This window comes from Carlito syrichta, unplaced genomic scaffold (genome assembly GCF_000164805.1).
Source record: "Carlito syrichta isolate Samal-C Ts95f unplaced genomic scaffold, Tarsius_syrichta-2.0.1 Scaffold84594, whole genome shotgun sequence".
NCBI lineage: Eukaryota > Metazoa > Chordata > Mammalia > Primates > Tarsiidae > Carlito > Carlito syrichta.
The window spans coordinates 1-14,709 of record NW_007028690.1 but is presented as its reverse complement, the minus strand read 5'-3'; the positions used below and the strand labels follow the sequence as shown (position 1 = coordinate 14,709).

General features: G+C 55.8%; 1 protein-coding gene across 1 annotated transcript in view; it reads left to right on the top strand.

Moving 5' to 3' along the window:
• RAB11FIP3 (RAB11 family interacting protein 3) overlaps nucleotides 1-10,267 on the top strand; it is a 55,405-nt gene extending 45,138 nt beyond the window's left edge. Inside the window, exons 7-13 of the mRNA XM_008056279.2 lie at nucleotides 296-399; nucleotides 4,468-4,608; nucleotides 6,186-6,267; nucleotides 7,041-7,178; nucleotides 7,460-7,615; nucleotides 7,792-7,932; nucleotides 8,683-10,267. Of these exons, the coding sequence (XP_008054470.1) occupies nucleotides 296-399; nucleotides 4,468-4,608; nucleotides 6,186-6,267; nucleotides 7,041-7,178; nucleotides 7,460-7,615; nucleotides 7,792-7,932; nucleotides 8,683-8,796 (876 nt within the window). The 3' untranslated portion in view covers nucleotides 8,797-10,267. The remainder of the gene's footprint in view (nucleotides 1-295; nucleotides 400-4,467; nucleotides 4,609-6,185; nucleotides 6,268-7,040; nucleotides 7,179-7,459; nucleotides 7,616-7,791; nucleotides 7,933-8,682) is intronic.
• Nucleotides 10,268-14,709: the final 4,442 nt, after the last annotated feature.

Here is a 14,709-nt window from a genome sequence, read left to right as displayed (position 1 = left end):
CCAACTCAAAAAAAAAAAAAAGGGTGCACTTGGGCCCTGGGCCTTGGAGCCCACAGTGATGTGTGCATTTGTGTTATGAAGGTGACAGCAATCTGCGAGCCCCCAGCCCCATGGGAGCTGCCCTGTGGTGACTTTATAGAACAGTCTCCAAGAGGGAGTTGGACTCAACTCCAGCTTAGCTAGGCAAAGCCAAGCTAAGAATATCCCTGTGCTGCTGCCCAAGTTGTTCTCTTGGGGATGTAGACTCTTCAGCCCTGCCTTTACTTGACCCTCAAGCCATGGTCTCATTGCCAAGGTTGTCTTCCTGGAAAGGCGGGTATTGGAGCTGGAGAAGGACACCGCAGCTACTGGTGAGCAGCACAGTCGACTGAGGCAGGAGAACCTGCAGCTGGTACACAGGTGAGCCTGGTGAGAGCTTGGGGTCTGGGGCTTGGGCCTCCTGTGCTCATCTGTCTACATGTTACTCCCACCCCTCTTTGCTTCTCTTTATCCCACAAGGCAGGGTCTTGGCCACAACACAGAGGTGGGGCTCTCACCTGGAGCTGCCATTCATTCTGGCTGTGGGAGCCAGCTGCGGGCGTTGTGCTGTGGTCACCTGAGTGTAGCTAGTGTGCTGCAGGCAAACTGCCCTGAGGCTCTAACTTGGCATTCTCCTCTGGAAAATGTCTCTGGAACCCTAGACACACAGGGCCCTGAGGAGAAAGTGGGGAGGGCATCACCTTTACTTCCAGGAGCAGCTGGGCCACAGCCAGGCAGAGGAGGCGCTCTGACAGCTGGCAAACACTCGCCCCAGCGCCTGACCCCAGGCCCATGGGAAGAGCAGATTTACACCACAGGAAATGCTGGCTCGTTGCACTGGTGGTGTCAGCACCCAAACCTCTTGGGGCCATCTTTGGAGTACTTGAGAGTCCTCACAGGACCAAGCTGATGTCCACGTGCAACCAGTTGACCGTCAATATTGGGGCTTCCGACGTGTGACTCCATGTCGAGAACCCATCCTGAGGAAATAGTTCCAGCCATAGGCACTCATCCCTGGATGGATGAGGCTGCTTTGCTCCGGGACAGTTGCTCATTTCACCCACGTGATCTCGTCCATCCTTACACTCCTCCCGGGAGGCAGGAACTGCTACTGTCTGCATTTCCCAGGTGAGATGACCAAGGCTCAGTGAGCTGAGGTGACTGCCCAGAGCCTCAGAGGCAGCATATGGGCTGCTGGGGGTGAGGGACAGGCCCAGGTCTGTGCCTCCAGAGCCCTCTGGAGTACAATGTGGCCATGCAGCGGCTTGGCCTGTCCTTGAAGAATGCGGATTATAGAAGCTGCTCAGCTGCAGAGGTGAAGCAAATGGACACACCAAATGCATGATGGGTGCACGGTCTGACCACGACTGGCAAGAGCACTGTGGAGGCAGGAGTGTGGCTACTGGCTTGAGCAGAGGGAGTGTGAGCTGCTTTCCCACTCCTGTTTGCAGACTTCGCTTAGAATACTGGACAGTGTTCAGTGTTTTTCAAACCATGCCTGCTGTGTCATCACATAGCCAATTTCCTGGAGTGTTTCCTGTGCAGAGTAAGGTGAGCTTGGCCATGTAGAGCCAGGCGCTGTGAGGACACAGCCTTTTATGGGCCATGACAGTGGGGAGGCCCGAGATGCGTTGTGGAGTCTACGGAAGAGGCTCTTCTTGGTGCCTCTGTCCTCACCAGGCCGCCTGAGCCACATCCTGGCTCCTCCACAGACTCTCCTCAGGCAAGGGCTCTGTCCCTGGGAGCCTCAGTTTCCTCATTACTACCTGAGGAGGCAGACTGCAGTCTCTGAGCAGCAAGTAGGCCTGTGACAGCAGGACATTCATGTTATGACCCAGGGACCGTGAAGCCCAGAGTTCTCATCCTACATGACACTTACATTTGTGACCTGTCCTTTATTGTCAGGAGATCAGTCTGCCCATGAGCACAGGTAATTAGAATGCATCGTGTTCTTGTAGGCCTGGCCCACCCTGCTCATTGTTTTAGTAAAGTCATGTCCTCCTGTGGAGTGGAGACTCCGGGTTGAGGGCTGCCTGTTCTCAAGACCCCCACCTGGTTCCAGTGGTGTGTTGAGTGTGTGCCCATTTCTAGAGACCACTGCTGCTGTCTCCCTCTTGTGTCAGGAAGCTGGATGGGCCACTAGGCCCCTTCCTCGAGCTGACTATTGGCGATTTTGCTGTGGTCTGGTGTGCGTTTGTCAGCTCCTTAGGGATGTAACATTGGGTCACACTCCCACCTCGCTGTGCCTGCCAGCCCTGCCCAGGCCCAGCCAGGTGCAGTTCTCGTGGGTATTCTGGTGTTCATGCGGCGCTCTTAACAGGCTTTTGCTGCCGTGTCTTGATGTTTGCCCTTTTAAATAGGACCTACCCACTCTCTTTCCTGCTGCACTACTTCCCCATCAGCCGAGGAGTCTCCTGCGCTTTTCCCTTATTTTCTGGAGCCTACACCCTCTGCTTCTGTGCTGACTCGTCTTCTGAGGAAGACATCCTCTGATGGTTGCCTGGAAAAGGGTGCATAGGAGCCAAATCCTTGGCAACCTGCATGTCTGAAAATATGTTTATTTCCTACCCCTGCCTTGATCTTTAACTGGACATAAAATTGCAGGTCAGAAATGGGGCTCCCTGAGAATACAGAGACTTGCCCCAGGCCTTTTGAGCCCAGCTGTGACCCAGTGGCCAGTGCTGCTGGCTGTTGCTATGCTCTGTACTTATATTCCCACCTCTAACACCTTGGACCTTTTATTGTGTTCTGTGCTGTGCATCTGGTTTTCAGGCTGTAAGTCTAGAAAACGTGTCCTTTGGCTTCTGGAAGATTTCCAGAATTCTTTCCCTGTAGCCTCTTAGTCTCTTCTTCATCTGTCTTCTCTTAGTCACACAGCAAACCTCCTGAGCCTTTCCTCCTTTTTTTAATTTTAAGTTTTACATTCTTTCTGTTCTTTTTTTCTATGCAATATCCTCACTTTTCTCTTTCAACTCTTTTATTAAATTTTTTAAGTTGTTCCCCTTATGCTCCCAGTTTCTAGAAGTTATTTGTCTCGTGGATGTGGTGTCTGAGCTCTCCAAGGATGTTGGAAGTGGGGCTTTTCCCTGATGTTTCCTGCCTGATGTGTTTCCTTGAGGTCCTTTGTGTTTGCTTTGGCCACTTTGTGTTAAACGCTTTTCTGAGGCCAGGCGCAGTGGCTCACACTTATAATCCCGCACTTTGGAAGGCCAAGGCAAGAGGATATTCTGAGCTCAGGGGTTTGAGACCAGCCTGGGCAACTTGGCAAGACCTCGTCTCTATAATAAATAAATAAATAAACAGTCAGGTATGGTAGTACATGCCTGTGGTTCCAGCTACTTGGAAGGCTGTAGCGGAAGGATCACCTGAGCCCAGCAGTTTGAGGCTGTGGTGGTTGTGAGCGTGCTATTGCACTCCAGCCTGGGCAACAGAGTGAGACTCTGACTCAAAAACAAAAACAAAACAAAAAAAACTTTCCTGAGATGGCAAAGGAGACCAGAGGTTCTTTGTGCACAGACAGGCTCGGTACAGGGCCTGTGCCCTCCTCTTTGGGATCACCAATTCCTGTCTCCTGCAAGTGGTTGCAATGGTCCAAGAAGGGGCCAGGGTCTCAGGGTCCCCATGGGTCTTGCTGACACCTGTGCTACCTCTGCTGGGAGGTGACTTGGGTGAGGCTGGTCTGCGGATCCAGTTCCTCAGCCTGGAGGGGACTGGAAGCAGCGTGGACATCCCTCTAGCCTTGGCTCCATCATAGCCTCCGTGCCCAGATGTGCTCAGCAGCCAGCACCAGACTTGGTTTGGGTGTGATGTGGACCCGGCACCCCCAGACACCTCATGTGCCCTATAGGGTGGCGTGTCGTGAGCTATTTGTGCTGCAGCTGAAGCCCTGCCTTTCCCCTCGCACGATGATGGACCTGGGTGTTCAGCTGTCACATTCCACATGTTGAATCAGATATTCACTTTCTGGAAAGTGCTGTGGCCCTTGGGCCCAATGCTCTCTGGCTCCTCCCTGAGTCCCACATGTCTGGGCTCTAAGCCTGGCTTACCCTGTGTAGTGGCGGTAGGTAGAGCAGCTGCTAGTGTCAGCACAGAGACCCCAGGACCAGTCACCTGGTGGGCTTGGGCCCTCTGGGCACTCCTGTCCACATGCCACAAACAGGCGCTTCCTGTGGGTATCAGCTGGACTGGAGGTGCAGTGGAGACTGTTCCTGCTACCCCAGGTGCCTTCAGTGTAGAGGGCCGAGGTCATTTGGTGGGCATGTTCCCTGATTCAGAACTGCCCTACCACAGCTCTGGGACTCCCTTCCTGTCCCTCCTCCCAGGTAGGAGCAGGTCCTCTCAAGGTCCTGATGCAGCTTCTGGGCACAGGTGAAGAAAAGCCTGACAGCCTGAGCCACCGTACCTCGGGACCCTTGAGACACACTCATCTCCTCCCCTTTGCCTTTCCAGAGCCAATGCCTTGGAGGAGCAGTTGAAGGAGCAAGAGCTGAGAGCCTGTGAGATGGTCCTGGAAGAGACACGGAGGCAGAAGGAGCTCTTGTGCAAGATGGAGAGGGAAAAGAGCATCGAGATCGAGAACCTGCAGGCCAGGTAGGGCAGGGCCTTCCTTGACAGCCGGCTTTCACCGCAGCCCTGCCTACCCGGAAAGGCGCTGGGTCTGGGGAGAAATTTAATTGTAGAAAAGGGAACAGCCTATGGGAAAAAGCCTTACAACTCTCCTAAAGGCCACAAAGTATCTGAGTTCGAAGACTGAACCTATGTGACTATTAGTTTCTCCGTATCTGTGTCTGATTGATATATCCCAGTCAGAATGTCAGTCTTTCTTGGAAAGAAACTTGACAAAGTTACTTTTATGCTCATCTGGAGATAGACTCCTTGGATGAGTCAGGAGAAGGAGAAAACAGAACCAGGAAGAGGATTATCTATACTATCTGTTAAAATGTGTCCTAGGCCGGGCATGGGGGCCTCACTCCTGTCATCCCAGCACTTTGGGAGACCAAGGTGAGAGAATGACCTGAGCTGGGGGTTCGAGACCAACCTGGGCAACTTAGTGAGACCTTGTCCCTACAATAAATAAAAAATTTAGTCGGGTGTGGTACCACGAGCCTATAGTTCAAGCTACCTGGAAGGCTGAGGTGGAAGGATCGCCTGAGCCCAGCAGGTCAAGGCTGCGGTAGCTGTGAGCATGCCCCTGAACTCCAGCCTGGGTGACAGAGTGAGACTCTGACTCAGAAAAAAAAAAAAAAAGTGTCATAAAGGCACAAAAATCAAAGCAGCCTCTTGCTACTTAAGTTACCCAGCAGTTCTGCATCTAAGAACTTATCTAGCTATAGATACTGGTGTGTGTATAATTACTAGTATTCTTGCAAGAGATGGTTCTTCAAACATGTTTGTAAAAGGAGAAACCTTCAGATAACTCAAATGTCTATTACCAGATGAGTCTAGTCCATTCTGTGAAGCAGGAACAGTTCCTTCTGGAATTGAGGACACCCAAAGGGCCTGTGCTGCCCCTGGGTCCCATCTCATACCAAATGCTATGTGAGTACATGTCAGGGTTAACTGGAAGGGACAGCAGGGTGACAGGATGGTGAGGACAACTAGATTATGGAAAGGAACCAAGCTTCTTGGAGGAATGGCTGCTTCTGGGGCTGGGACAGGGAAAATGAAGGCTGAGCCTGGGGCATCTCATAGTACCAGAAAGTGAGGAAGTGCTCACACTAAAACAAGACACATGCACACTGATGGGGTGCATCAGCGGGACACCGGCCCGCTGAAAGAACTCCCAGTGGCCAGTGCTGGGACAATTTGAGCACCAAGCTAATGAGTATGCTAGTGTGTGCTGGCTACTCAGGGGGCTAAAACGGAAGGATGGCCTGAGCCCAGGAGGTTGAGGCTGTGGTGAGCCGTGATCGTGCCACTGCACTGCAGCTGGGCGACAGAGTGAGACCTGACTTAAAAAATAAATAGGAAAGAAACACCATCATGGGATATAGAAAAGCTTTGCTGCAGAGCACTTGGGTAGGTGCCTGAGGCCTGGCCATGGTCATTTCAGGGTGTCTGTGGTCATGAAGCCACTCCTGGCAAGGCTTCTTGGAGACCCTGGGCCACCCTTGCCCTGTGGAGGCACATTCCCGGGAGCCAGTCCCAGCCTTGCTCTTGTGTTCTAGGCTGCAGCAGCTGGATGAAGAGAACAGTGAGCTACGGTCCTGCGCACCCTGTCTGAAGGCCAATATTGAGCGTCTGGAGGAGGTGAGCTGCCAGCCTTGAGTGGTGTCCAGCAGGGTCCCACCCCAGCACTGTGCTGAGCAAGGGCTTCCCTCCATCCCTACTCTTCACACCGACACCAGAGTCAGTGGGGGCTGAGTCAGGGTCTCCAAAGCTGGGCAGCTTCAGGGCAGCTGAGGGGTGCTATGGTGTGCAGCTGCCGACCAGAAGCTCAGCTGGGAAGAGCAGGATGACAGCCCCTGGGCCATGCTGTGCTTTGTGTGAGGGAACCAGACCAGCTTGGGGCCCAGGCCGCTATTTGTTGCTGGAAGACACTGGGCCCTGCCCCACCTCTGGCTTCCCCGACCCAATTCAGGATCCATAGGACCCCGGGGTCCACTCTGAGATTGACCCAAGGGTTTGAATCTAGGGTCCTCCAAGGGGCAAATGTTGGTAGATTCCCCAGTGCCCCTGCAGCAGAGAGGCTGTGCCCTGGGGCTCCCATGCCCCACTGTCCACTGAGAGCACCCCTGCTTGCCAAGTGTCCCTGGAAAGCTCCAAATCCATAGGATATTCACAGAGCACTTGGGCTGTGGCTCCTGTGAACCAGAGGAGCCAGGCTGGAGTCACCCACAGCCACTGGGTTAGGTCTGTCTGTCCAGAGATCCTTCCTGCATCCCCTGCAAGCACTCCGAACATGGGGTCACCATGTCCTCATTGGTGGACCAAAGGAGCATCTGGGGATACAGATGGCCGGGTCAGGCTGTGTGAGTGGTGGGCAGGTGACCTGTATTCTTGCAGCAGCTTCATTTTTGCAGGAGAAGCAGAAGTTGCTGGATGAGATTGAAGAGTTGATGCAGCAGCTCAGTGAGGAGACAGAGAATAAGCGAAAGATAGGGGACAGACTGAGCCATGAGCGCCACCAGTTCCAGAGGGACAAGGAGGCAACACAGGAGGTGAGCATACACCCAGGTGGGCTGTTCCCCTTCCCACGTCCAGCCTGTTCATGCTCCCCCGATGGGCGCAGCCTGCTTCCTGTAGGATACAACCAGAGCCTCTCCCCTAAGACCCAGGCTTTCTGCTGTCACTGGGTGTGGCTGCCATGCACAGTAGCCTTCAGGAAGCGTGTGTCATCTTCCTGAGGGACAGTGGCCAGACCGAGCCCAAAGCTCTAAAGGTGGGTGGTGGTGGCCAGCTGGGTGGCCCAGACCCCTGCTCACCCTGCGGTTGCCTGCAGCTTATTGAAGACCTGCGCAAGCAGCTGGAGCATCTGCAGCTGTTCAAGCTGGAGACCGAGCAGCGGCGGGGCCGCAGCAGCAGCATGGGCTTGCAGGAGTACCACAGCCGTGCCAGGGAGAGTGAGCTGGAGCAGGAGGTCCGCAGGCTGAAGCAGGTGCGGCGCGCATGGGCCACAGGCCCCCTCACACCCTGCAGAGCTTCCCGAAGGTGGTGGGAAGAGGGCATCTGGCAGGTGGCATCCGAGCTGGCAGGCTTCCCCAGCCAGTCCTTGCCTAGCTCGGCCCCTGTTAGGGGCCACAGCCTAGCAGTGACATTGCCATGTCCTCCCAGGACAACCGTAATCTGAAGGAGCAGAATGAGGAGCTGAACGGCCAGATCATAACCCTCAGCATCCAGGGTGCCAAGAGCCTCTTCTCCACTGCCTTCTCTGAGTCCCTGGCTGCAGAGATCAGCTCAGTCTCCCGAGATGAGGTGATACATCCCTCAGTCTGTGCATTGTGGTCTGTACATGGGCTGTGCAGTATGACCTGTATGCTGTGGCCTGTGTGCTGTGGTCCATGAGCTGTGTACTGTGCATTGTGACCTGTGGTCTGAATACTGCATGCCTGAATACTGCCTGTAGCCCATGTGCTATGGTGTATGCGTTGTGGCCTGTGGCCTGCAGTCTGTGTGTTATGGCCCATGTACTGTGGTCTGGGTACTCGCCTGTGGCCCATGCACTGTGGCCTCTGATCTGTGCATTGTCAGTGTGGTCTGTGGCCTAGTGGCCCATATGTTGTGGTCTGTACAATGTGACCTGTGGCCCATTCACTGTGGCCTGTGGTCTGTGCACAGTCACTGATCTGTGTGCTGTGGCCTGTAGCCAGTGGATTGTAGTCTGTGTGCTATCTTTTTGTTGTTGTTTTGAGTTGGAGTCTCACTCTGTCACCCAGGCTGGAGTGCAGTAGCACTCTCACAGCCACCACAGCCTTGACCTGGAGGGTTCAGGTGATCCTTCTGCCTCAGCATTCCAAGTAGCTGGAACCACAGGCACGTGCCACCATGCCTGGCTACTTTTTTTATTTATTGTAGAAACGAGGTCTCACCATGTTGCTCAGGCTGGTCTCAAGCCCCTGAGTTCAAGCAATTCTCTTGCCTCTGCCTCCCAAAGTGCTGGGATTACAGGTGTGAGCCACTGCAGCCGGCTTTGTGTGCCATCTTTGACCCTTGCTGTCCCTACAGCTCATGGAAGCGATTCAGAAGCAGGAAGAGATCAACTTCCGCCTGCAGGACTATATCGACAGGATCATTGTGGCTATCATGGAGACCAATCCATCCATCCTGGAGGTCAAGTAGAGGCAGGAAGGCCCATCCTGGCTGTCTTCAGGACTCCACAAACCCTGGAGCAGCCCCGTCATTCCATGAGGCGCCCAAACCAGCAGTTCTCACAGCTGACAGAGCCCAGAGCATGCAGGGAGCCCTCATGCAGCTGGGCTGGGGCCAGTAATGTCAAGGGCTGCCAAAGGGGCAGGGGGCATGGGGCAGAGGGAGTGGAGAAGGAAGGGAGAGAGGGAAGCCCCTGGGACTGGGGCCCACAGCGGGCAAGGGGCATGGCTGGCCTTCTGTCAGCACTGACCTTCCTGGGGGTCTGGGGCTTGATCTTCCTGAGGGTCTGGGGCTTCCCAGTGCCATGTCAACCCAGCCCCTCCTTCTGCTCAGCAGTGGTGGGCTCGAGAGTCTCTCTGTGCAGAGATGTGGAATAGTTTCTCAAATTAGGGTGAGCCCCTCTGTGGCCTCCTCGTGGCAGACCCTCTTCCTGCTGTCTGGCCCAACTGCAAAGAAAGGAAGAAAACATCTCACCGGGCATGCTATTGCCCATGCTTGCTATACAAGCACTCTGGTGCCATGCCACCTGCGCCTGGCCGTCCCTGGATGGCAGAGAGGCCCCGGACCCTCATATCGAATGTGTTGGTGTGGGAAGGACAGTCAGGCGAGCCTGGTGTGTCCCCCATAGCTCTTCCTGAGCTGCTCAGGCCATCGCCCAACCAGATGTGGCCCCGTCAGTCCAGCTTTGGGCCCAGGGGCCGTGTTCATTCTTGTGGCCCTACCCTTCCTGCAGTAACCCTTGGGGAATCTGACCCTCCTGGGGGGCCAGGCAAGAGCCCACTGAGACCCTTCACTCTGAAATCAGGACTTGCGATTCTGACTATGGAACTCTCCCTGGATGGATGGCTGCCACCAGCTCCCCCTGACTCCCAGATGCAGGTGCTGCTCTCCACAGGTGTGGCCTGATCTGCCTCCCAGTGTCCACACCCTTTCCATGCACTTCCCAGGCCAGAGTCCAAATGGATAGAGCCCATTTTCTTTTGGGTGTCTCACTTAGAAATCGTGTTCTTCCCTAGGGTGCATTTTGCAGGAGGGTGAGGGCAGGGAAGCCTCTTCAAGGACTCCAGGAGCAGAGAGGGAGCCTTCTTGCCATGCACCTGCATGTCCTGGCGCTTGTACTACCTGGGAGTAGCAGTGTCACCTCACAGGGGCTGTGATCCCGTCACTGAGACTGGCCCCCCGCTGTGTGTGTGTGTGCCATCCTGTGTCCTCCACCCTCCCCGTGGCCCACCTTTTACACCAAGATGTGAGATGTCACTTCGTATTGTACATTTGGGGAAAGCCTTGGCTGTAAAAATCAGTGTAAACTTGGAGAAGAGATTTTTCTATCATGTAGAATAGGTATTTTTTATAGATTGAAGGTTGTTCAATTTTTTAATACTTTCAAGAGAGAAAACTGTGCATACACGAAATATATATATATATGTGTATAATATATAAATACTGGCGCCCTGCCTTTTTGTGCCCAGGTTCAGCCCTGGTGCCACAGGCCATGTCCTGTTCCCACTGACGCTCAGTGGTGCTGGAACTATATGTAGGAGCTGCCAGGAGACAGTGTGGAAAGCATTCATGGGTACCCACCTGCCACTGCTCCTGCGTTAACTCTGAGAAATGTCTCTTTCTGCCTGAATGTGGGGGGAGTAAGGTGGGGGGAGGCACAGATTAAAGCTTTACTGCATATGCAGAGGCCGGCTCCTTCCTCCAAGAGGCAGGGAAGTCTTGTGGGTCTGGTCTGGCCTCTTCCAAGCATCTGGGGCCATCGGTCATCTGAGCTCAGAATACAGACCTCTGCTCTGTGGCTTGGTCAGGCCAAGACTGCACTGAGGCTCCAGGACTGCTCTTCTAGGCTGGGCCACCAGCAGAGTCAGCAGCTTTCTGGGTGGGGTCAGGATCCTAAAGCCCCACCACACAGCCCTCACATACCCGTCATGGTAGGACACAGACCCAAGTGCAGCCTAAGAGGGCTGCTGTGAGTCAGCACCGAGGGCAGTGGGGGTCTGAACATTGTATCTCTGGGTCACATCCCACGTTGGGAAAGAGCCACCAGCATATCATCTGAGACCAGGAAACGGGCAGGGGCATGTGGGTGGTGGCAGAGGGTATCCCCTAGGAGGGCCATGCACAGAGCACCCAATAGTAAAAGCACAGGCCCAGGACAAGAATGGGCTCCAACAGTCATGGGAGGGCAGGGCCAGGCAGCCCAGAGTTCAGGCCCACTAGTCACAGGGACGCCACAAAGAAGGTTCTGAATAGAAGTGACCACGTCTAATTAGAAAGGGATTGTTAGCTACAAGTCCTCAAAACAAACCTGACCACCCAGCCCAGGTGCCCTGGAGCAGTGGACTACAGTGGGTGTAGTCCTCACCCCCACACCTGGCTGCCTGCCTGCCTGCCAGTCTTGCTCTCAGACACAAATGGGTAAGCCTGGCCCACTCAGCCCCAGTTGCTGCCCACAGACCTGTGACTGGAGGAGAACACGGCCTGGCCTGCCTGTCCTGGGGCTGGGGGGGCGGGCGTGCAGAAGGGCTCAAGGTCACTAGGGTCGGGCCTAGGAGTCCTGGATACCCATCCTTAAGCCCCAGTCTTTCGAGTAGCTGGAACTACAGGTGTGTACCATCACATCCAGCTAACTTTTCATTATAGAGATGAGGTCTTGTCAAGTTGCCCAGGCTGATCTCAAACCCCTGGGCTCAGGCAATCCTCTCACCTTTGCCTCCCAAAGTGCAGGGATTACAGGCTTGAGCCACTGTGCCCAGCTCCACTCTGCTGTATTAAACATGTGAGGCCTGTCGAGAGTCCTATTGGCCCCACCAGGACGATGCTGAGGTCGCTGCATGGGCCTTCTGGGTCTCCAGCCCAAGGGAGTCTTAGTCCTGTTTGGATCAGGAGGCCAGGGGATGACACGTCCTTGTAAATGGGGAAGCATTCCCAGGGAAGGCTGCTGGAGAGCTCCCTGCAAGACAGGGCCAGAAGTGGCCAGTAGAGCAGGCTGATAGACGTTCCCCAAGGAGGCTGCACCCCCAGAAGGCCCAGGCATGTCCCTCCTGGATGGGGACGCTCCACCCCAACCATGCAGTGGCCTGGCCACAGGGCCTGCCACCCTCTCAAGAAGAACCCCATCTTGGTTGGCTGACACTGATGGAAGAGCACAAACACATCTCTGCCCACCAAATTAGGAGCGGCTCTGCCCCATGGGAAGAAGAGTTATGAAGTGGGTCTGGCCCCTCAGGCCGCCTGTCTGCCCCTGCTCAAGGGCAAGCCCGTGAAGGTGTCCCTCCACACCCTTGTGGCCACGTGGACAGTACTCCCAGCCCCTCTGCCTGCTGGGAATCTGGAGAGGGAGGCCCAGAGAAGGGCAGGGGTGTTTTTCACCTATGAGGTGTGTTCTGTGCTCTTTGGGCCAGGCATATGTGGCTCATATGGCAGGTGACCACAGGGTCCTTCCATAAAATCTGTGCATGGGGCCAGGGTGCATGAGTCGGCCCACCTGCAACCTCCATCCCTCCCACCCGCCTCCCGGGTGCACTTCCCATCTGACCCTAGCTTCACAGCTGTTTGGGGGTCTGTTTTGTTTGCTGTTGTGTCCCTAAATCCTAGAAAGCATCAAGCACTGAGTTGGCCGGAGTAAGACTTCCCAGGGATGCTTGAGAGACACCTCCTTCCTCTGCGTGGCTCTCCCCACCCTCTCCTCCTTCAGGTGGAATTCACACCTCTCTCCTTGGGTGTTCTGAGCTGTCCTCGGGCCAGGCTCAGTCAATCATCTGGATAATCCAGAGTCTCTTCCGTGTCGTCACTCAAAATTTATGCCTAGGCCGGGTGCAGTGGCTCATGCCTGTAATTCCAACACTTTGGGAGGCCAAGGTTAGATGATTGCCTGAGCCCACAGATTCAAGACCAGCCTGGACCTCATCTCTAAAATAAATCAAAAAATTAGCCAGGTGTGGTGGCACGTGCCTGTAGTTACAGCTACTTGGAAGGTTGAGGCAGAAGGATTGCCTGAGCCCAGCAGGTAGAGGCTGCGGTTGCTGAGAGCATGCCACTGCACTCCAGGCTGGACAACAGAGTGAGACCCAACTCAAAAAACAAAACTCATGCCTTTGTGCCTGACTCTAGTGACAAGAAAGTTAAGATGATCGCAGGGGGACTTAACGGATGCAGGAAAGATCCCTCCTCTCCCTACCTATTCCCCCCAGCTCCCGCCTCAGGCGGTATATCCAAGATCATCTTGAAGGCTCCTCCTGAGCCCCCCTTCTGGTGAGTGGGCTTTTTCCCCTGACAGGGCTTGGCCCCTCCCTGGGGAGGGCCAGGATGCTCTGCCTCCTCTTCACCCCACACAGGGCCTGGCTCGGCAACGTGCTGGCAGGAACATGTGCTGGCAGGTCCACAGGCTTCTCTGGTTGGGAGGTTGGAGGGTCATGAACCCCTTCCCAGCTGGGCCACTGGTCCTGGCCAGGAAGTCACACCATCCCTGACTCTCACAACCACCCAGGCAGCACCCAGGGAAGGACTGGGGAAGGCCGAGAGCCTGCAGTCCCTGAGCCTTCACTGAGAGCCCTTGACTGTCCTGTCCTGTGGACATGGTGGGCAGTCACCCTTCATGCAGGTGAGGAAGCCCGAGAGGACAGCAGCTGAGGGCCTTGACCAAGTTGCAGAGAGGAGGGCCAGCTCTGCAGCCCTCAGTGCCCCCACTGGGCAGCCTGCTGGCCTAGAGGGGGTGCAGTTTCTGCCCTTGGGGTACCCTGGCAGACACATCCGGTTTTCCAGCCCAGCCCCGCAGAGGGGGCAACAGACCGGGGAGGTATTCAAGGAAAAGGGATGAAGTCTCTTGGCCAGAAGTCTCCCGGGACACATGCACATCTGCCACTCCAGCACTCAGGAAGCCAGCTTCTACCCAGACTGCGGCTAAAGGCTGGATCCTCCACGCAGGGACAAGTGTCCTGCAGCACCTGGGCTTATGATACGCGTGCTGGGCTCGCTGGCATTCCTGGAGCACGAATGTCCTCTAGAGAACTAGCCCTGGCTCTGCGGGTCTTGCCACAATGGACGCAGTTTCCAGGAACAAACCTCGCCGACCTCCCACGCGTGGACTCTGCTCCATCTCGCCACAGAGTGGGCCACAAGCGAATGCAACTGCCCAGTCTTGCCTCCGGTCCCCCTCCCCTGCACAGCCGGTGCCTTCTCCCCCCTCAACGCCGGAGTCTGGCGGCCCTGGCACCCACTCCTGTTGCCTGCGATAAACTTGACACCAAAACCCCTTCCTGAGCGCCGACCTGGGGGCACCTACCAACGCGCGGAGTAGCTGTGCGGGCAGTGACCTCAGGCCGGCGGGAGCAAACCCAGAGGCCGGCTGCGCCTGAGCTCTCACGGGCGAACGGTATGGCCCCAGAGGTCGCCAGACCACGCGGCTTTCTCCCTGCCAGGTCTGGGCAGGACGCTCTGTGGACAGCGTCGCACTTGACCCCAGCGTGGCCCGTCTAGCAGGCCCCTGTGCCACGGAGGTCGCGGACTTGAGGTGCGCGCAGGTGACACCGAGTGGCGAGGCTGAACCTCACAACTTGCACCATAGCGCTGCGAGGGGAAGCCGAAAAGCAAGATGCGAGATGGCGCAGACGGTTGGGGCGGTTCCGGGAAGAGCGAAGGGGTCCCCAGGGCCGTGGTCGCGGCGAGGCCGGGGCGGAATCACTAGGACCGGATCAAGTAGCCGGTCGGGCCGGAGCCCGCGGGTTGCGGACGCGGCACCCGCGCAGGGAAAGACCCGCCCCGTGCTGCTCGCGAGGCCTTCTGGGAGCTGTAGTCTCAGCTCCCAGGCACTCTACCGTCCCCGCTCCGTGAAAAACCCGCAGCCCAGCGCCGCCCGAAGACTACAACTCCCGGCCTGCATCG